This window comes from Leuresthes tenuis, unplaced genomic scaffold, assembly GCF_036924035.1.
Source record: "Leuresthes tenuis unplaced genomic scaffold, fLeuTen1.0.hap1 SCAF_21, whole genome shotgun sequence".
Lineage (NCBI taxonomy): Eukaryota > Metazoa > Chordata > Actinopteri > Atheriniformes > Atherinopsidae > Leuresthes > Leuresthes tenuis.
The window spans coordinates 4,359,805-4,380,885 of NW_027325375.1; the positions used below are offsets into that span (position 1 = coordinate 4,359,805).

Genomic DNA, 21,081 nt, shown 5'->3' on the forward strand with positions numbered 1-21,081 from the left:
TCGGGTTCACATCTGTTTTTTTTCTCTAAGATATGACAGCTGAGCCACGGAAAAAAAAATACAAAATCTGAGTGACAAAGCTGCAGATGACAATAAATGTCACTTATGATAAAAAATATAAAAAGAAAGAGTAGAAAGAATCATTAAAAAAAATCAGAAAGGATGTGATCTTCCTTTTAGAGCCAGCCCTCTGTTTAGTATATAAATACATGTGATAAACAATTTCATATGAGGAACTTAACACAATGCTTTTATTTTAGTTTGCAAAGCACATATTTATTCATATTCTAAAGAGAAGTGTTAGTCTACTGCTATCCCTGTGATTCGGACTGACTTTTTCCTCTAGCAGCATTCCCTGGTGCACAAACAGCACCAACACAAATTTTAAAAGCAGCACTTGAAATGTTCAACTGAATGGCTGCTGTCTGGAGACTTTTATTCAATTCTCAACATTCCTCGAAGAAATAAGATCGTTTTAGTCCATCTTGTTGCAAGGTCATGTAGCAATTCCGCACTGTTAAGCTTGTCTTTAGATGTGCACACAGGAAAAATTTAATTCATCAATCTGCTGCCCATTTGATCTAGCTCTAAATGCTTCTTGTTACCTTTTTTGCGGGCCTGTGAGATGATGTCAGCAGCACTCTTGCTCATGACCCGGGTCACATAGAGAGGACAGTTGGTTTGGCTGGCGATGGTGATGGCACGAAACACCGCCTCAGCCTCCAGCTAGAGAAGGGACAGCACATTGTGGTTGACTTGGAAATGTTTTTCCCATTAGTTCTTTGTCAAATATACTTCAAATATCTCAACCACAGGAAATATTTCTGGAGTCGTATAATTTGAGTGATTCATTTTTAAGTTAAATGACAGTGGGGCACATATAATTTAAATACTATTAACTGGAAACGTTGAGGGCTCTCTGTTGCACTGAATTCAATTGGTTAAAAGAAAATTGAAGAAAATGTGTAAACAAAGGCTGAAATAAACTGTCATATAGTCAGATGAGCACCACGTGTTTTCACATTTTTGAACTCTATGTCTTTGAAAGCAGATTTTGGACACATGTTCACAACGCAGAGCACAGCATATGGCGTTTTGGTATGGTTAATACATTCATGAATTTTCCATTTAAACAGTTCCATATTTGTGCAAGTCAGTTTTAGAAGACTACAAACAACTTTCAGCACAAAAGAAAAGAAAAAGGCTCCAGACGTGGGAAAAAGGATGCTGCATGTGTTGTGTACTTTGAAATGAGAGACTGACGCTTTCAGCTGATGATTGTGCTCCAGTCAGAAAGCTCAGTCTGATTCCAATAATCAATAAATGAGAATCAAACAGGGCAACAGACACTGATTAAACTGAAAAAGCAATGATAATAATCCAGCAGTGAAGTCTACCAAGTTTACCAATGACATTATGGCACTGGTGGAACAACATCACTTCTCTGCTCCACAAAATGGAAAATGCCTGTCAAGCAAATGGCAGAAAAGTCAATGAGTTGAAAGTGTGGCTTTGATTCCGTTGATTGTGGGAAAACCTGGGGGAAACCAGCACTGGGGAAACCAATTGTCATTACAAAGCACCCCCAATGTGTCTGAAACCACATGTGTGCAAAATTGGTGTTTAAGGGCAGTCTAAAAAGTCAATGTGACAATGTGAGTATTTGTGTGTTCAGCCATATTTGTGCAGCAACAGACATTTTGTACCTTTTTTTTTTTAACTGTATCTGAGTAGGATGTTTACTTAAGATTTAAATCTCAGTCCAAGGGTCCAAATCAAAATGGTTTTATATTTACTATACATGACACATACCGACATAGTGCACAGCATGTGAGTGTCATACCTCCTCTGGCCTGCTAAGAACATGTCCCTCTGGTCCAGTGATACCCATCTGCAGCATCCGGGCTTGCTCCTGTTGAACAAACACAAAAAACTCCATCAGCTGCTCGGTTTCATACAAATACTGCATCATATGCAGGACTCTTCTTTGGTCATCAGGGGCTTGAAAGCTTGAGCAGATGTAAACTGGTGGTCACGGTTCAGAATAACAATCTGTTTCTGTGTAAGTGACGTACATGAGCAGCAGATTTATCATTTCTGTCAGGCCACACACAGTGGGAATCCTCTGGCTGTTGAGGGTTTTTGCGCACATGTTCACATTTTGTCTTTGTAAATACAAAGGTGAGCCCTGCATGAAGAAAAAGTGATTGTTTCCAAAATACATTCTTTTCCATTAATCCAGCGGCAATCGAAGATGTCAATCTCCCTGCTAAATGAGATTACTTTGATTATTTTTCAATAAAAAAAACATGCACAGATCTGAACTACAGCAGTTGCGTTAGATGATAGGCATGCACCAGATTATGCCTTTAAATGTCATATTTAATAAATACATTTTATGTAAATATAGATGTTGAAACTGTCTCTCTATGCTTTCACCAACTATCATTAAGTGTAGCACCTCAAGCATCTTCGAAAGACTCTGGGCTAAATGCAGTCAAAAGTTCTCCCCCTCATTTACACTCTCTGCTCCCTGAATGACATTTTATGTTGAGTTGACAACAGTCATGCTCATTACTTGAAGTGCAATTAAAAGTATGACAGAAGTCTCTTATTGCAGCATGAAGAAAATCTATATTTTCCACTTATACCATTGGCTGTTGCTTAGTTTTACACATCCACAGCACACTTATCAACGAGGCATGTCATCGTCAGAAAACTCTGACCTTCAGTGTTATGCCTCCCTTACTGTCTAATAGTGTAGGGCTGGCAGATACTGCATGTGTACTATTCCTCTTTCCATCACTCTTTCCGTCTGTAGTGTCTGAAATATGAACAAAGCTGTGATGAACATAAACTGCTATGTCTGAATGTCAGAGTATTTGTGATAACAAGAAAGGTGCTTAACGTTGATGTGCTTTTCTTCTTTGAGGCATTAAAGGTTTTGGGTCTGGCAAATTTTGCATTTACCACCTCAGAAATAGTGCTGAATGAAACACCATTTTAAAATCTTTCCAGATCTTATTTCCATCCAGATCTCTATAAAACTGCATGTTTGAGGCTGTTGTGTGAGAAATGGTGTGTGAGGCTGTTGGTTTAGCGTTAACAAGCTAAGTAGAGAGGTAGTTGCAAACATGAAGCAGTGTTAGCCTACACTGCTGTCCTGTAGCTAAATATAAAAAACTAAGAGCACTGGTCATTCAGCTGACTACAATTAGGATGTCAGAATTCCATCTGATCAACAATAACAATAGACAAGTAGCTGAACCAAATCAAATCATCAAAAAAATAAAGAGTCTGCAGAGGCAGCAAACTCAAGAAAGTGGTGGTATCCCTGCAGCCTCTGTCCTTGTCTAAGGGGAAGAACTTTTTTCCATGAAGTGGGAAAGGTGGCAAATCTACATGAGAGTGAGTATTTCCAGCAAAAAGTAAAAACATGGCTTTGTTCAGCCCCGCTATGATGGTTTTGTTTCCAAATCTGAATTCAACTAGAAGAAAAAAGCTGGATGAAACAGTTCCACTCGTCTTTTGCAGTAATGCTTCTTAAATCCTTAGCTGCAGATGCACTTAAATTAGATCAAAAGATTTGAGAGAATTTTGTGTTATACTTGTGTAAGATAATCCAGATGTATATATCCAGTCTTTACCGTTTATATGTTTGTAAGGCAGCAAGATTGCACAAAAAACAAATTCCCTGAAACTTGTTGTTGAGGGTTAAATATGGGGTAAAAGAAGAACCTACTAAAAATACAGGCATAAATTTGAATAATGCAAAACAGACAATTGACTTGGGCAGAGATATACCATCTGAGTGCTCCTCTATTCTTGGAAAGCCTAAGAAATCTTAATCTAATTGCCCCTTTAGCTAACCCTGTGTATACCACCTCTTTACAAGGAGAGCTGGGATTATAAATTTAGCAAGCCATAGTCAGAATGGTTTAATGGAAATATGGGGAAGGAAAATACTTGAATAAGGCTTTCATATATTCTTGGTGGAATAATACTATTTAAATTCCATCCGAGACACACATTCACTAATGAGTCGCGATGCTTATCAGGAATGTTTTCTTTACTGGATTTTGAAATTTGCAAACAGAGTTTAGCTCAAACAAGTTTTGAGTACTGTAGGAGGAACTGTAGCTTTAAGCTCATTAGTCGTGGTTTCAACATTTATCCATGCTGGTTGTCACTTGATCACAACACCATTTATCACACGCAAGTCTCAACAAGGCGCATCTATCTCAGCGGGTCTAAAGTAAGGACATGACATAATCTGTCAGTTCAAATGTATTTGGTCTTACAACTGATGGAAATCAGGCTACTTCAAAGCTCCAGTTTCAGACTGGATAAGGGAGCCCGGATTTATGATGAATCAGATCCAACATGTGCACAGTGACAGGATCCAGGCATGGTCTGGAGTTCTGACTAATAACAACTGTCTAAATCCGCCAAGTATTACGGCTGATTCACTTTCATTAGTCCACATACGGCACAGCCCCGTACAAACTATAACCACACATTACTGTCCCACACAGTCTCCCTCACATCGGTGACAGTGTGTTTAGTCTGTAGGTAGTGGACATGCACTGTGATAAGACTTGACTAGAAAGGCGAACTCAAGTGAACTAAAGTTTAGTAACTCACATTAAGCATAAACAGATCACAGATCTGGAGACGGAACAAATAATTAAAGAGAGTGTAAATAGGGAAACGAGGAATTTGTATCGTTACCTCAGCAATGATCTCGCCATTTTCAGCATGGACCTGAGCAATGACTCCCCTCTCTGCCAAGAAGGTAAAGACCTCATAGAGCTGCAGGAGAAAGAGACAGAAAAATCACAGAGGTACTGCTTTTACTTTTAAAATCCAGCCTCGCTGTTTAGACAAGGACAAGACACTGCTTTTTAACTCGGGGGTCACTCATAGGCCACAATTTAAAAGAAGCCCGCAATTTTACATGATGTCTACCATGACACACTGCAATTACTCTGTGTGGTCTCCAGAAATGTTGGGATGAGCTCCAGTTGTTGTCAACATTGCTGTGCCATGGTTCCTTAACAGGGTGCATGACATCAGTTTTTCAAGATGGACTATTTCAGTTGCTTCATGTGATCCTATAAAAACCAAATTAGCTATGGCTGCATGAGAAACATGAAGAATCCTGCCTCACACTGTCTGAACTTGCACTTGTTTACAAGGACTTACAAACTCATGGTATATCACAGGCTACAGTACATGGTATTTCCAAAAAAAAAAGGTGAATACTTTTTAATACTTGGCTAAAAATCTGTGCTTAAAAATAAAGTCTATCTCTTTTTTTACTTCATTTTGCAGTCATGCTTCTTGAATCCTTAGTTTAACAGCAAGTTCAGTTTGATTAATTTGCCATTAACTGCCATTAATCTGAATCACAGATGATAAATCTAAATAACTTTAGATTTAACTTAAAAACCTCTTCAAGCCAAGTCTATTCACATGTACAATACTTTGGCTTTGGTTTCCTGTGATTTTCCTGTGATTTTTTGTCTTGTTTACAATGGCCATAAAGAGCTCCTCTTGTAACGTGACTGTACTGTGACAAATTAGTGATAAAAGTGACTGTTCTGATTGGTGTAAAGATAATACAAGGCCCTCAGAAACAGGAAAACTCAGTTAAAGCTGAAACAGATGGAATCTTTTATTTATAAAAATCAGGGACATAATTCTCTTACCGAGGCAGAAGAGAACTGAAGGAATGCAAAAGTGAACATTATTGAAGAATTGTATTTTTTATAAAGAAATGTTTTTGCTCCTCATCTCGTCAAATCAAATACTTGCAAAACAAAGACAAAAAAAACAACCACAAGCGGATATCTTCCAACACGAACTTGGGAATCTTTAACACATGAATGAGTTTAAAGTTATTGTACCTCACTGTTGGTCATCTGGTAGTAGTCCTTGTAGGCCATATAGACCTGGAACGAGTTCACACCTGTAAAGAATTAACATCTCAGTAACAAGAAAACATGACCAGTTGCACCTACCTCAACCCCACCTCTATTAACTTAAATGTGTTGATGTATTTTTTATTTTATTTTATGAGTTCACCTACTGCCACATAGCTTGCACTGGTCCATCCTGCCAGGTAGTTACCTAACAGCAATGTGGCCTGGTCACTACTTTTTTTCCACAATGTAATTTAACTGTTTCTGTGGAATGCCTCTTTTAGTCCTGCTAATGGACTACAACTCCACCATCTTGGACAGCAGCTAGCGATGGTGGTCCTTGTTGTACCATTACTAGCTGCAGTCCAAGACAGTGGAGTTGGTGTCAGCCTGCAGCACCAGAAACTCGCAGTTGAGGCCGCTGAAATACATAAAGGACCACCACAACAGCAACCAAGCAAACCTGCAGGTAGGTAGACACAACATGGGCTATTTCAGAACTAGCTGGTACCTTTCTCCTTGATAAGATCATCCACCTCCTGCTTTACGCTGTCGTTCCAGTGGGTGATGTCCACATGGAGAGAGTAGTCACAGCTGGCTTTCTCATCGGCCCACTGCTTCCACTGGTCATAGGCCTCTATCAGGCTGGTGCCAGGCTCTGGGATCACGTGGTCCACTGGTGAAGATGTATGGGAGACCAAAGAGGACCGCAAGATGAAGGAGTGACAGGAGTGTGAGAAGAGAGAGAAGTTTGTTAGGGTTTTTAAAATGAAAAATAGGTCATAAAGAGGTCACAAAGAGGAGAGATGACAGGAAAAATTCAATGAAGAGACAAAAGAGTGACAGAGTGGATTGGGTATAGTCACATGAGAATTTGTCTGCTGGTGTTTCTACTTTCTCTGTGTATTGTTTATCTTGCATAATCAGCTGTCTGAGTTCCTGCAGTGCTCAGGCAGTCGCGACAAATCTTGTCAGATGTCACATTACATTTAGTTCATCTGGCTGTAGATGTCCTGGGAAAAACTTGGGGCCCACTCAGCTGTTGGCATTTTCTATTTGGATGTGTCACTATAATCAATTTTTTTAGCAAGATGCGAATCTTGAAATACACTTTGCACATTTTACAAGCATGTGATATCTACTGCTGTGGCTCAAGCATATGAGAAATATATTTAGAAATATAAGGAACATTTGCATGACTGTATTTGTACACTGAAGTACAGACAGTAGATGTTTATCTTTGCACATGCCTGTAAAGTGAATACTCACAGTAGTTTGTGTCTGCTTTGCCTCACTGTACACAACTGTATCCCTGTGAACTAAATATCTTGCTCCATCTTACTCAGCTATTATAATATAAGGCTTCCTGCTGGCTCACCACCTGACCATCTTCTTGATCTCATTAAAGACAAAGACAGCCCAATCTGCTTATGTTAATAGGATACAGCTAGAAATGGTAGTCACACACACACACGAAAAAAATGACAGTAAAGAATAGAATAACAATAAATTGGCAATAATATTGGCAAAAAAAAACATCATTATCGTTACCCATCAGTCATCTGAAGCACCTTTTTATTCACAAATCAACAAACGGAACATTATCTGATGAAGAGAAAGACGTGAACTGGATACAGTACACACAAGGAGACACGCAGTATACGTTTCCACTTTCTCACACATCACCCCATGGAATATAATCCCTCTGTGAATAGATCCTATGAATAGAGCTTACTACAGCAGCATGCCTGTTAGTGTGTCTGAACACAGAGCCTCAGTGGCAAACAGGCAGCAGAGTGGCAGCCAGCCTGAAAGAAGTTCATGGTATTAATGAAACTTTGTTATTTACCAGCTGTTCACTGTGATAGCGTCTCTAACCCACATGCAGTTACAGACTGAATCTAAACTCTACACAGACAAGGATGCAAACACACTCCTGAGTGGTGCCCTATTTCCATGGGAGCAGTGTTTCACTATGTACCGCCCACCATTCCTGCCCCCTAAACTCAGTCTTTTGTGCAGCACTTTTTTGGAGAGTTGCCCATTCCTCCCTTGCTCTTGTCCTTATTTTGGGTTCCAGCCCTCCCTCGCCCTCGTTACACCCCCCTTCAGGCTTTAGTCTCTATGTGAATGCTGAGTGAGGCTTCGCCTGCTGTCAGTGTCACATGGGTGGATGACTTTCGCAACAGCACTTACCGATCATGGTTGTGCCACCAGCAAGGGCAGCTTTTGATCCCTGAGCAAAGTCATCCACAGTTGTGGTTCCGCGGTATGGCATCTGGAAGTGGGTGTGGATATCAATGCCACCGGGAATCACCATCTTCCCGTTGGCCTCAATGGTCTTAACACCACCAGGCACAATCAGGTTGTCACCAATTTGCCTGTGGGGACATTATATTATTATAAATGTATGTAATTTCACAGTGAATTTATCGTGAATAGATGAATGACTTCATAGTAAAATGGAGAATAAGAAAACACACATACAGATATACAGTATGAGAATGAATAGATGCATACAAATAACTTAGTAAATAAAAAGAAAGAACAATAAAAGAAATGAAAAACGATACCATACTGCTCTATGAAACAAGGTGGGTATATGCAGGTAGGCTGCATAACTGTGCATCATAATCATGACCTAAAATATTGCACATGAATGCAGAAAGCAGGGAAAAATAAATAGCTAAACATATATTTTGGTTCAACATTTTTTTCATTAGTCCAATCTGGCATTTTTCAAAAGAAAGTCATCATTCTAAAGCAATTAAATTAAGAAAAAGTAATGTCGTTTAAATTTCCCTGTGTACTCAGCTAAGCTCGAAGCATACCATTGTCACCATGTCAACAGATAAACATTAGTTAAACCTGTTTAAAAAAGGGGGAGGGCGGCGTCGTCCTGACTTTATAAAGGAGACGAGTCAGACAGACAAGCAGGCAGAAGCCATGTTTCTGTGCATTTGCCAGCAGCTCGATAGCGCTGCAGGCTAATGGGTGTTTGTTATGCAACACCAGACTTTCTGGGGCTTCCTCTGTCTGAGCTGCCTCACTCAGAAGAAACAGGGGAAAAGTGACTCTACACTTGGAAAGATAGGGGACAACTGATCATGTTCCAACCACCCTGGCTTCATCAAGCAGGGTGGAGACAGAACATGGAACTAGGCAGATTTTTAAACTATACCTTTAAGACAAACACCTGAAAAAAGCCCCATTTTCATTGATGTTCATATTTGTGGTCATGCATTCATTCTTAAATTCATTGTGTTTTCTTATTTTTATTCCACAGTTAGATTATAAGAAACCAGATATGTTGACATGGCTACTTACTAAAAATTATGTTAAATTCAGTCAAATACATGGGTTGATAGTAGTGGAAATCAAACCCCCTCGCTCAAAACAAACAGATTAGATTGTAGCTGGAAACTGGAACGGCTGAAGTGTAAGGTGTTATGTGTCATAACAGGAAACAACTAATCTTTTATCCCTAGCGTTCCACGGAAGCCATTCAAAGCCATTTGGGGGAGGGAACAGCTGAGAAACAAATAAGATTAGAAAATGAAAGGGTGAGTTGAGTGATGAAAGTAAATGGGAAGAGTTGCAGTGGAGGACTAACTTAATGAGGCCATCCTCCATGTAGATATCAGCATGGAAGGACTGGTCATCGTTCACAATCCTTCCGCCTTTGATCAGAAGCCTGTCGCTCTGTAGGGAAAAGCATGGGAGGAAAGAAGAGACAAGATGGGGGGAGAACATAATTATTCAGTGCAATTCTCATCCAAGAAAGATTCAGTTTGTCTAACAACACAGTCAGGCAAATATCAGCTCTTGGAAGACTCATTGAGTAAGGATGTTTCTGCACAATATTTAGAGTTAGACAGTGCTCCTCTATTTCTCTGTAGCTACTTTATGTCCTTATTTTTCCACCCAGAGGAGATGCACAATGTTTCATTCACTCATGGCTACAAAAAGACAGGCATGTTTGTAACTCTTCTTCCATATAAACACATTACACCCAGTTTCACTATGGACCATCCGGTAAGCTTGCCAAGCAAAATAACCCATAGTTTTGAGGGAGTTTTGCTCAACATTAGGTGCTATAAATATTAGAACTATTTTTATTCTTCTATCTATACACAAAATGGTCATAGGATGAAAAACTTGGAAATCAGAACTATAACACAAAACTGTTATGCATACATTTATACACAGATAAGCTCTTACACATGTAAGCAAAACTATACAACCCATTAGGAAAGTTTGTGTATTCATTCGGCCTGATGGTGAACCATTACCTGTGGTCAAGTTTAACCTGACTTAATACTGCAAAGAACCTCACAGAGCCCATATGAAAGCCTAATAACTGCCTAACATTCACTTAAGTCAATATGCAACATGGTAAATCTCTCCAGTCTTGATGACATCATCTGAGAAATTGACATTTTGCTGCTGGGAGCTGAGCAGATGCTGCTTTTAAGCACTGATCAGGGCTCAAGATCTTATCCATGTTTATCCTGCTTTTATTATGCAACAAAACTAGCTGTGGAGGTTACATTCTCAGTGCAATCCATCATCAAACAGACCAAATGCAATCATCTAATCAGATTACTAATCACTTTCCATAACAGGAAGTGTATAATGTGTATGAGAAAATAATAATCCTCCCCAAATGTGATGCACATGCTCCACAACATCACATCTTCTGTGTCACATCGCATAACTTGCTCTTCTCAGGACGTTGCTACGGTGCCACACAGTCAGACAGCAAAATTGTTGCAGCTACTCTACCTCAGACTGACTGTAGCAGGTCGTTGTCATGGCAATGGGTTGCTATCCGTAGAGAGACTGAATAGGAGGGGAGAGTAAGAGCCTGGTTTTGCTGATGTGCTGTGTATCTGATTGGGTGTGGAGCAAGGTGGGGGGCTTTAGGGATGGATGGAGCCATCCCTAAAGCTAGCAGATGGGCAACTGGACAGCTGGTTGGCAGCTTTCTGAGCAAACTGAGCATTTGAGCTTATTCTTAATCCACTGGGCACGAGAAGACATGTTGACACAATATATCAGTGGGAAAAAAAAAAAGAAAAAAAAAAGAAGTCACTTTGATCAAGTATTCATTGAACAAATCACTGAACCAACTTGATGAGCAATGTAGTTTGTTACACAGAACCATCCGGGAAGAACAGACTGTATATAAAGAATGGACATAACTATCATAACATTACCCATTGGTTTATGGACTATCATTCAGAAGCTTTGAGCTTCTCATTTGGCCATAGTAATCTTGGGTTTTTGGAAGCAGCAATTATGTGTAAGTGATGAAACTGACAGAGAACCTGTGGTACATGGTAACAGCCATGTCCTTAATTATGCACAATTTTATGCAATTTAAACTGGTAGGTTATGTGGATGTATTTTTACTGTAATGTTGGAGGTTTTAACATGCTGTACTCTGTAGAATGACTATCTTCTGGAAACTACAGTCTTTTTTAACTTTGCAACTGACCTCAATTTTTCAGCCCCAGAGGTTACCACTTCATGGAAAGCCAAGTGTGTGGAAAATGGTAGGAAAAAGAAAAAAACCCTTTAAAATATAGTTGGCAGGTAAAGTAATAACACATCATTTTTATGTGTTCTTACAGGTAGATTTATATTTAATCTTTTTTCTTTAGTTATGATGTCCATAGTTCTAGTTTTTATATTATAGTTTATATAACGACTTGCCATCTCGTATCTTTGGAGCCTACAGTGACAAACTTTGCTCCTCTCGCAGTCAAGAAATACTCTCCAGTCCTGATATTGTCCATGCTACAGCAGCATCTGTGCTAATCTCATTTTAATCCACCATTGATGAATACCGGTGGCTGTCAGTATTGGTCCCATTCACTGATACCTGTCCACAAACACATACTTTGTAAGAGTCACTCTTACAAGATTTGCCAAGATCACTGGCCCAGTGATACATTTGATTGACTGTCTTTGGGTTTGGGGTGACAACAATAACTCAACTACATCAGAATAAATATAATTAAAACAGTTATTACTTCCAGTTCTATAAATGCCTTAGGCTCTTTGGAAGTGTATACACAGCCAACTAAAAAACTCTCACACTTAGTCTTCTGACATTTTTAATGACCAAGCTGTTTTCTGCTCAAACGTCACCCCACCCCTACGTATGTGTTCATGATTGCAGGTACCCCAGCACTCTTACACTCTCAAATGAAAAAAAGAACAGTACTGCAACTTTCCCATCATTTGAAGTTGAATTATTTTGTTATTATGTGCTTTGAGATCATTTCCAAACCAAGATGCTTAGGCATGTGAACTTGTCAGAGATAATTTTCTGTGATGTTTTATCCTGTCTGGTAAATGAAAGGTCAACTAATCAAACATGAAGATGATTGAATGCAATCTGTGCTATTCTGAGGTGATGCAAAGCAACAAATACGGCATGTCTCTGACATAACAAGACTTTTTTACAGCAACAATATAAAGTTTAACATCCTTTATGCATCTGCACTCTGTTACAATAGCAGGACTCATTTCCCTACCCTACTGCGAGTTAGAGTCCTCCATATTTTCCCATCAGCACATGTGTGCAGTGATTTACGTCCCTGGCTGTGGACCCAGAGTTTCATCACTGTAATAAACTGCAGCTATTTCATTTTCACCTATTAAAAAAAGGAAAAACACACACCCCAGTTTTGCCAGCAGCTCAGAGTATACACGCATAATATCTGCTGAGCTCATATGCAAACACAATGTGGGTATTCTTGTGTCTTTCTGTGTGTGTATGTGGTTGCGATGGTGAATGGTGATGTATGTGGTGATGGAGTAGTGTGAAACTGAGCCCAGGGCCTGCAGGCAACCACACCCTGAAGCAGCACATAACAACCATCAGTGGCTGGAACACAGCACCAGTACAGATCATACTGCTGAGCTCGCTGCCCTGAAACTGTCACTCATTAACTCAGAGAAAGTACCTTCCAAAGCAGAGCACTATTGAAAAACTTCATCATCCTGCACTACCTAATTCTGAGGTTCAACAGTGGGTGCATACACATACCTTCATCCCACCTAACAGAGTATAGCAGTTAAGCAAGTAGCTGGATAAAAACAAAAATGATCAAGGGTGGCAACTAACTAAATGAATAGCTTGTTTTGTTACACCAATCAACTCAATTTTTTATTTGTTTTTCTCTGTTTTGCATCATTGTGAACTAAATTCTTTTGGGTTCAGTCAGATAAAACAAGCTTCATCCTTTCCTGACATTTAAATACGTTGCTTGTTAATGAGAAGTAGAATTAAAGAGCACACCTCAGCAATACTGACCTCCTCTCATCAACTGCAGCAGAGAAGAGTTCTCATCGGATTTATAGCACTGCAGTCAGGGCACTGCCCTCACACACGGGTGACTTCCTCATTCAATCACTGTCATCCACACACACTGATGACAACATGGAAGAGTTCAAGCTCACTTAACAATCAATAGCCTTCCATATACCAGTGGTCCATTGCTGGCTTGAACAGAACTACATTTAATACTAGACTTATCTGAGGTCAGTGGAAAACTGAAGGTTAACAAACTTAATGCCAGGAACTCAGATCATCAATCAAAAAATAATGACTCAGATCATCTGAATAGCAACAAATATGTCCAAACTGTAAACGAATGTCAAAAACACATTATGAAGATTTAAGTGCTAGCGACACAAAAAGTGTTACCAAACTGTCAAGCCTTTAAAAGACACCTAATATGAGACAGTTTTTCACAGCCATTTTTCAAACGCACGTCATTAATCTGCTTGTGGATTTAAAGCAGCTTTTTCATACAATCTGTTACAAACAGCCTCAAACCATCACACTCACCAGGCTTCGTGCTGTTCAACACAAAACAGCAATATTCTGCACGTATATTTACACACGCGTGGTAATATAAGTAGTGAAACCAAGCTGCTTTCAAACACCACCACTGTTATGTCACCAGCATGTGCCAGAACACTGTTCATTGTGCAATCATGCATCCAGGATTCCATCAATTACCACACATATGATTTTAAGCATTACTTTTATTGTTGATTAATTAAAAAAGATGGGTAAACTACAAATTAGATTTTTTTTTACAATAAGTAAGCAGGAAGTTCTCACAATGACTTTTCATTATGACGTTCCCCTCCATATGTAAAGTGACTCTTGTGGCTTTTCAACAGTCACATTACTGGAGTTGAACCATCTGTGCTATTATGTGGTCATGGGAATAAATCTGACCATTTGTTACAACATTAACGAGACAACATAGTATCCACATAATGAACACTTGGCACAGTGATAATACGGTTTGAATTTTTCCTGCAGCTCCAGCTTTGACATTTAATGCCTTTAACTGGCCGATGTGCGCTTCGTACAACCAGTACTGAGTCCTGGACTGGATTACATGACCACAGCTGTTTCAAGATGGTGGGTTTAGTTACATGCAACATCAGAGCTAATGACAAACTTTCATCTTATTAAGTGTTGATACAAAAAAAGACTAAAAACTATAATAAAGTGTAATAAAGAACAGCTGCTATTATAGTCCCTGACTGCCTCCCCTACTGAACTGACATTATCATTGTTTAGTCATGCTTTCACTCACATCTGACTTGTGATTGTGTTTACTATCTTGGACATCCCTTGTTCTTAAATTCAGTGGTATCGCATACAGATACCAGGAGTCACACATCCTCGCTCTATAATTTAGAAATGATACCATCTGTCTATGGTTTAAAATTAAGATTAAAATTAAATAAATTAAGATACACTGTACATCATAGACTATAAGAGTCCACTGACTGTTGAACATTTGGGATTGTGTGCGTCTCTAAAGTGAGAATCACTGCTGAAATAGAGATATAGTCTTTGAAGTTAAAAAAAAAGAAGAAGAAGAAGAAGAAACAGGACCGAGACTGAGAGAAACCCAGATGGACTGGTTCTCTGGAAGAAGAGCCTGCTTTTCTGTTCTTTTCTAAATATCATGGTTCATCCTGCCAGAGTAGGAAAAAAAGTAGCACAAAATGTACTATTTTTGTAGTTTTCTCTGTTCTATTCTTACTCACTCGGACTAAATACAACACCGTGTTTGAATCAGGTGTCATCACCATGCAGTGTTGATTGATAGATCAAATCATTGTAAAATAGGAAAACAAATCATGCTCTGCTTTATCACAGGATTTAATCTTAGGTTTGATATTCACATTCAGATTGCCAAGATCACGTTAATACTGATATGGTCTGACCTTCCAGGGTCACTGACAACGCCCTAATTCGTCAGCCATCTTTTTCTGCAGCAAAGCATATCTTTCTAGAAGAGCTGTGGATACTGAACTGGTTATGGGTGACTGCGTACAGGGACAACACAGAAAATTCTGCTCTCAGACATTACTAGTTATTTTCCATCTTTCTTTTCATTGCTGCAAGTTGATGAAACAGGTACATAAATAACCAGGACGAGCTGAAATCTTCTACTCAAGTTAAAACAAAAACTGAAACTCACGTTTAGTTTCATTTGCAGCATCAGTGTTAAAAAGCATCTAACTGATTTGTTTCTTGTTAAAATTCCTCTGACTCCCCTTTTTCCTTCACTGTAACATGTTACTGTTTCATGAAAATATAAGATTTCAAATATGAGTTTCAAAAACTAAACTTGGTGTTGTAACTAAATACATTTTTTATCAGATTGACCAAGAGATCTTAAAATAACTGCCCTTTAAAGGTGCCAGAGATTTATGTGTACAAGCTAACATATGTATGACTATGAGCTCTTTTCAAGTCTCAAACAGCTGAGGTTTCAGCTGCCTTAGTTAAAACAGGACAGTTGGAAAGGATTAGTTGTGATGTAAACAATGAGAAACCATTACAACTGTCTGAGATCAACCGCACAAGATTACAGCACCAACTAAATGCATAAAATACAAATGTCTCCCATTAAACTAAGCTGACAAAATGGATGTTAGAAATGTTCATTATTAGGGGAATGTGTGCTTCGACCTGCTTTTCTCCTTTTAGGCATTTTAATGTTTGAAGTCGGTATTTAAATATGAAACCTCGTCTTTAAACATTCAAAATTTCTACTTGTCTCAACTGCAACGTCTCACAAGTGCTGACAAGCTCATCTGTTAAACTTCTGGCAACACAAAGGGGTGTAAAGTTGAGATGGAAAAAAATATCTTGTCTTTCAGCTCCTAACAAAAACAAAGCACCTAAAATAAAGCGCTGCACAGGAAACTGTCATTTTGTGTTACACAAGCCAGCAGTAATCAAAAATAGACGGCAGGATGTTGTTCTTGTATTACTACGCTGATACCCACTGACAGCTTTTTTCCACTTTCCCCAGACTGGAGAGGGAAGCGCTCATAAACTGGGATGCAAATTACTAAATAGCCACGCTGCGGTGCTTAATTAGTGGGAACAGTCCTGGAAAACTGCATAGCCACAACGCAGGTCAAATGGGCTGAGAGGACATTAGAGGCGACCTCCATTAGCTGTGACAGAGACCCTTGTGTGGGTGGAGGGAGCTGTAGGGAGGCAGGCGGGGACCAGTGGAAGAGGGAAGTCATCTTGAATGTGCACCAGTGCCTCTGCTGCAGCCCTGTTGCCTAGCAATCAAAAATATTTACTCTTTAACCAAAACTGTGGAGGATTTTTTTTTTTTTTTTCACATTCTGGAAAAGTGAAAACAATGAGTCTTATCCTCCTAAATTAATTGTGGAGGCCCCTGCCAGCCTTGGACAGAGAGAGATCCTGCTTGTCTGGAATGTTGATCTTGTGATAGGCTAGGGTAGTGTAACCATGTTACCATGGCAACTAGGGAAAAAAACATATCTTGACTGGGCTGTACAGGTTATAGGCTGTTTGTGTGTTTTTGATCAAATTCACTTGTGTGTCAAATCACACAACAGACTAAAGGGGGGTTGCATTTTCCCGCTGTCACAACTGTATATTCGTTGCCATGGTGACTCATACTGCAAAGTCTGGGTGGCCAAGGAGTATTATGTTTGCTGCAGCCTGCATGGTGAGGGTACAGGCGGTTGTGTGGTGCGTTTGCACGGGGAACGGGTTTTATTCCCCGGACGCAGCGGCTCTCTGCTGGGTCGGTTTCATGCACACAGATGCTCATTCCGGCTGAAGGGGATTATTGATGACATGTACCAGCCTGGAACAACACTGAGACTGCTCCAAGTGGGTTTGACATAAGGGAAGAACCACACCTAGAAATCTGACAGAGCCACTCTGGCAGAGAGCTGACACATGAAAACAGCTGGAACAGAAAGGACAGATGAGGAAATAAAGGGGGGAGAGTGTGAGTGGGGAGCAGGGTTTAATACAATGGAAACAGGAACATTATTTACAATAAGGTCTTCATGAGAAGTATCCTATTGGTGTAAAATGTTCTTCCTGCATATTGGAATTCAAGAGTTTGTGACCTATTTTATTGTTTTTTTCTTTTTATTATCAACCAAATGTTTTGAAAGAGAAAGAGGTCTGAACTGCATGTGGCCAGTTTGACACTGAGACTCCCTCTCTACAGGACCACGCTGTTGCAATGCGTGCAGAATGTGGTTTGGCATTGCTGAAGTATGTAAGCCATTCCCTGAAAAGGGCGTCATCTGGGTGGCAGCATATGTTGCTCTAAATAATGTGTTCATCGTTCAGCGTACATGGTGAATGATGAATACAGCGTACATGGTCACTACCCTATCTCTGTACCATCGCATACAATGGCTTTTGACCTGTGGTCTTAAGCTGTATACCCCGCCCCCCCCTTTCTTCGGCCTGGTCGATGCAGCAGTTCATGATTCCCAAAAAGAATTTCACAGTTTGAATCTTCAGACCACAAGACATTTTTCCACTTCAACTCAGTCCATCTTAAATGAGATTGGGATCAAAAACAGCACCAGTATGGAATTACTTGTGGTCATAGCCAGCTTCTTTTTTTTTTTAATCTCTAACAATACATTTGTTTTCAAGTATTACCTGTCCACGTTCTGGCTTTCACTGTAGCGTTCTGACACAGAAGGAGATGGCAGACAACAATCTGTGCAGTTTAACTGTATTACTCATGACAACATTATTTTCCTTAAACAGCTCTAACTAAAACCATCTCGGCTTGTCTGGGCAAACTAGAAACAGATATGTAAGTTTTATTGTATTCACTATTCGTAGCTCACAACATTGTAGCAATCCCACATGGTTGAAATGGGAATTATCACGACCAAGTCCTGCAAATTTTCCAACATACAAGTGTCTGTGCCTTGTAGGCACAGAGATCCATTTTGTGATCCAGTGCTCTTAACTGTAACAAAACACTGCTGAAAGATGAAAATCAGTTCTGTGGATAAGGTTTGGTTAGCTTTTAGCACAAAACCAATTGCTCAAATAGAAAGATGGTGGTTTTATGTACAAATTACTACGCCGTTAGATCTTGGAGATCTTTGTAACTATGGTTACAGCAATAACCCTGTGGTCAAGGTTAGAAAACGATTGTGGTCATGCTTAAAATAAGGAAAAAAAAACTGATTAGTGGCTCACAAAAAAACAAATCAGACATGCTTAAGTTCGATTAGTTTGTTGATATATCCCACCCCCATGACCACTTTCATTGATGGATTTTCAGTCTTTACGATATTGTCAACGAGATTCCTTCGTTTGCTTTGTAGTTTTTGTTATTGCCTCTTGTAGAAAGCTTTGTCACTTGAGCACAAACAGATTTGGACTTACTGAAAGCTGTGAGTTTTCCAGGGATGGTAGTGACAGGAAATGGGTGTTTTGTCCTGCTCAGAGTAGGAATTCTGCATCCTCTAGGTCTTACCCAATAAAGTAGGCATCACATTTTAAGGCTATCTCTTGGACTGGTCACTTTATGCTGAGACCAAACGGTTACATCATGACTTAGTCTCATCTCAACTGTAAAACAAGGTGACCTCATATCTGTCATAAGAGAAACACTTTGTGCTGAGGTAGAAGTTGTCGCTCTCTGGTAACATACTCGTTACATCTGAACAAAGCAACACAGACAGAAGACAGACATTATGTTGGTGTGTCCAACACTCCATTTAATGCTCCATGCTGCGTCATCCATTCATGATTGTAACTATGATTACACATTTCACACAAGTATCTGACATCAAAACATTTTTAAAGAAAGCTACTCCCACCCTTTCGATAAGTGGCTGGTAGACCTCTATTTCAGCTCCTATAATGGCTTTTGTCTTGGAAAACTCTGGCCTATTTCAGCATGTAATAGAGACATGTCCTATTTGAGGAGTATTAACACAGGATAGAGATGAAAAATGCAAGATCTGTACACACATCACCCGTGTGGTGTAAAATCAGCTGAGGAGAAGAGACAAAGGCTGTCTCTCCCACAGCCAAGCAACACACCCCTGACTGCAGCCTGAGCCGCAACAATGAAAACTGGAAGGCAGGCAGGCAGGCATGTCAGTCTCCATCACACACACACACACACACACACAGAGAAGGAGAGGGAGTGGGAGAGGATTCTCTGCAGTCGGAACACCCACCAGCACCCAGCTGCCTCGCTGTGTAGCACTGGGCTGCCCTAAATTCAACCCCCCACCCTCTATGCTGTGGCAGCAGCCTGAACCTTTCTCCTCCTTGGGATGCAGATATCCAGGCGCCCCACTACACTGGCTAATCACGGCTCATCACAAATGGGCGTGTATCCTTCCCCTTACTCTTCTTTCCTCCTCTTTCTCTCAGCCGCAACACAAGCCCGTCTGTGTCGTCTGCTAAGAGGAGGGGGGGTTCATTCTTTACATTAAACTAAATTAGGCCCTTTGTAGAAACAATGAGCTGGTCTACAAGACAAGCAAATAATTTTACAATACTCACTTTTGTTCAGTTATTTGCTTTAGACACATGGTAATATGATTAGAATGTATGAAGTGTGTCGCTAAACACACAGTGCATCAAAATGACAGGACTGCAAATGAGACCAGCCCTGGTCAATATCCTCCCAAATAGCTAGAGGATCAATAAGAGCTGGGCAGAATAATCCCACAATAGCTGAACCCATTTGCGTTAATATGACTAAATTCTAACGGCCAAACGTATATTTTCTTTTGTGTTGTTCTTGTTTTTAATGCAATCAATACAATTTGTTGGGGGGGGAAATAATAAAACTACATTTCCTCGCCAGTTTAAGGTTGTGCTACAATAGTGCATTTTAAAATAATCTATTAAACATGCAACTATGCACAGCAGAGAGCAGAAGTCCCTGCAGAAACATTTCAGTGTTTTTTTTTGTTTTTTTTTGGGCGAGCCGGCTCACCACAAGGCATGGATCCCCTCAACAAAGAAGATGCAGGACACCTTTAAGAAAACGCCTTATCTCCCTGCCCAGGCTGTCACTATGGCAGCCAGTCATGCCATTTCATTGTGTACTTATTATTATTATTATTTTCCCCAAGCGGCTTACTGCATTCTCGTCCTCTGACAGAAACAACCTTTTTAACATCGAGCTGGTGGTTCGTGTGATTTTATCGCACAGCTGCCTCAGCACTCAAACCTAGCGCAGTGATTTGCAACAGCGCGCATCAAAGTTGCTGCAGCCAGCGAGGCAGAAATAACTCTTTTACTCACTGTGATCTTTGGGATGTTCTTTTTGCCTTGATAAGACATCTTTTTGTCCGATTCCACCTCTGACAAACAAGCTTAAAAACAGGATAGTTCCCTCTTTACGGATGCTGCTGCGGCCCTCGCCTGGATGGGAGCTTCAAGGAATGGTCGCCCCTCTTGTCAGTGCGATGTTCAGTGCCTCGCAGTGAGCTATAGGAGCGTGTGTGTGCTCCAGTCGCCCTGCCCCTCCCTCAGGAGGCTCGCTTGCACAGACGCAGTGTCGCAGTCTCTCCACCCGAGGGCGCAGTGGAGCAGCTGGGGAACATGAAGCCCTTGGCAACATGCACTCTGTTCAGTTAAGCGGTGTTTAGGTCACTTAACGTGGAAAACTACACATTAGGAAATAGGAATAAATCACCACAATTTTTTGACTGGCTTTGTTTTAAAATTCTTAACGCAACTCCTTCATTCATGACATAATTCATGTCTTAAGTTGAGCAAATTAGTATTTGCTAATCATTACCCACAGATTTTGGTGTTTTGTTG

General features: G+C 40.1%; 1 protein-coding gene across 4 annotated transcripts in view; it reads right to left on the minus strand.

Annotated features, from left to right (window-relative positions):
- The window catches only part of dpysl3 (dihydropyrimidinase like 3), a 40,184-nt gene that overhangs the window by 14,197 nt on the left and 4,906 nt on the right, over positions 1 to 21,081 (minus strand). For 2 of the 4 annotated variants that reach the window (XM_072374489.1, XM_072374488.1), the window contains exons 1-8: positions 20,560 to 20,750; positions 9,538 to 9,626; positions 8,121 to 8,305; positions 6,436 to 6,600; positions 5,910 to 5,971; positions 4,732 to 4,812; positions 1,844 to 1,912; positions 606 to 726 (exon numbers count right to left, since the gene is read on the minus strand). In XM_072374489.1, coding sequence (XP_072230590.1) covers positions 606 to 726; positions 1,844 to 1,912; positions 4,732 to 4,812; positions 5,910 to 5,971; positions 6,436 to 6,600; positions 8,121 to 8,305; positions 9,538 to 9,626; positions 20,560 to 20,598 — 811 coding nt within the window. In that variant the 5' untranslated portion in view covers positions 20,599 to 20,750. Of the gene's footprint in view, positions 1 to 605; positions 727 to 1,843; positions 1,913 to 4,731; positions 4,813 to 5,909; positions 5,972 to 6,435; positions 6,601 to 8,120; positions 8,306 to 9,537; positions 9,627 to 20,559; positions 20,751 to 21,081 lie in introns of those variants that run through there. The other 2 variants (XM_072374491.1, XM_072374490.1) reach the window with 1 other exon arrangement.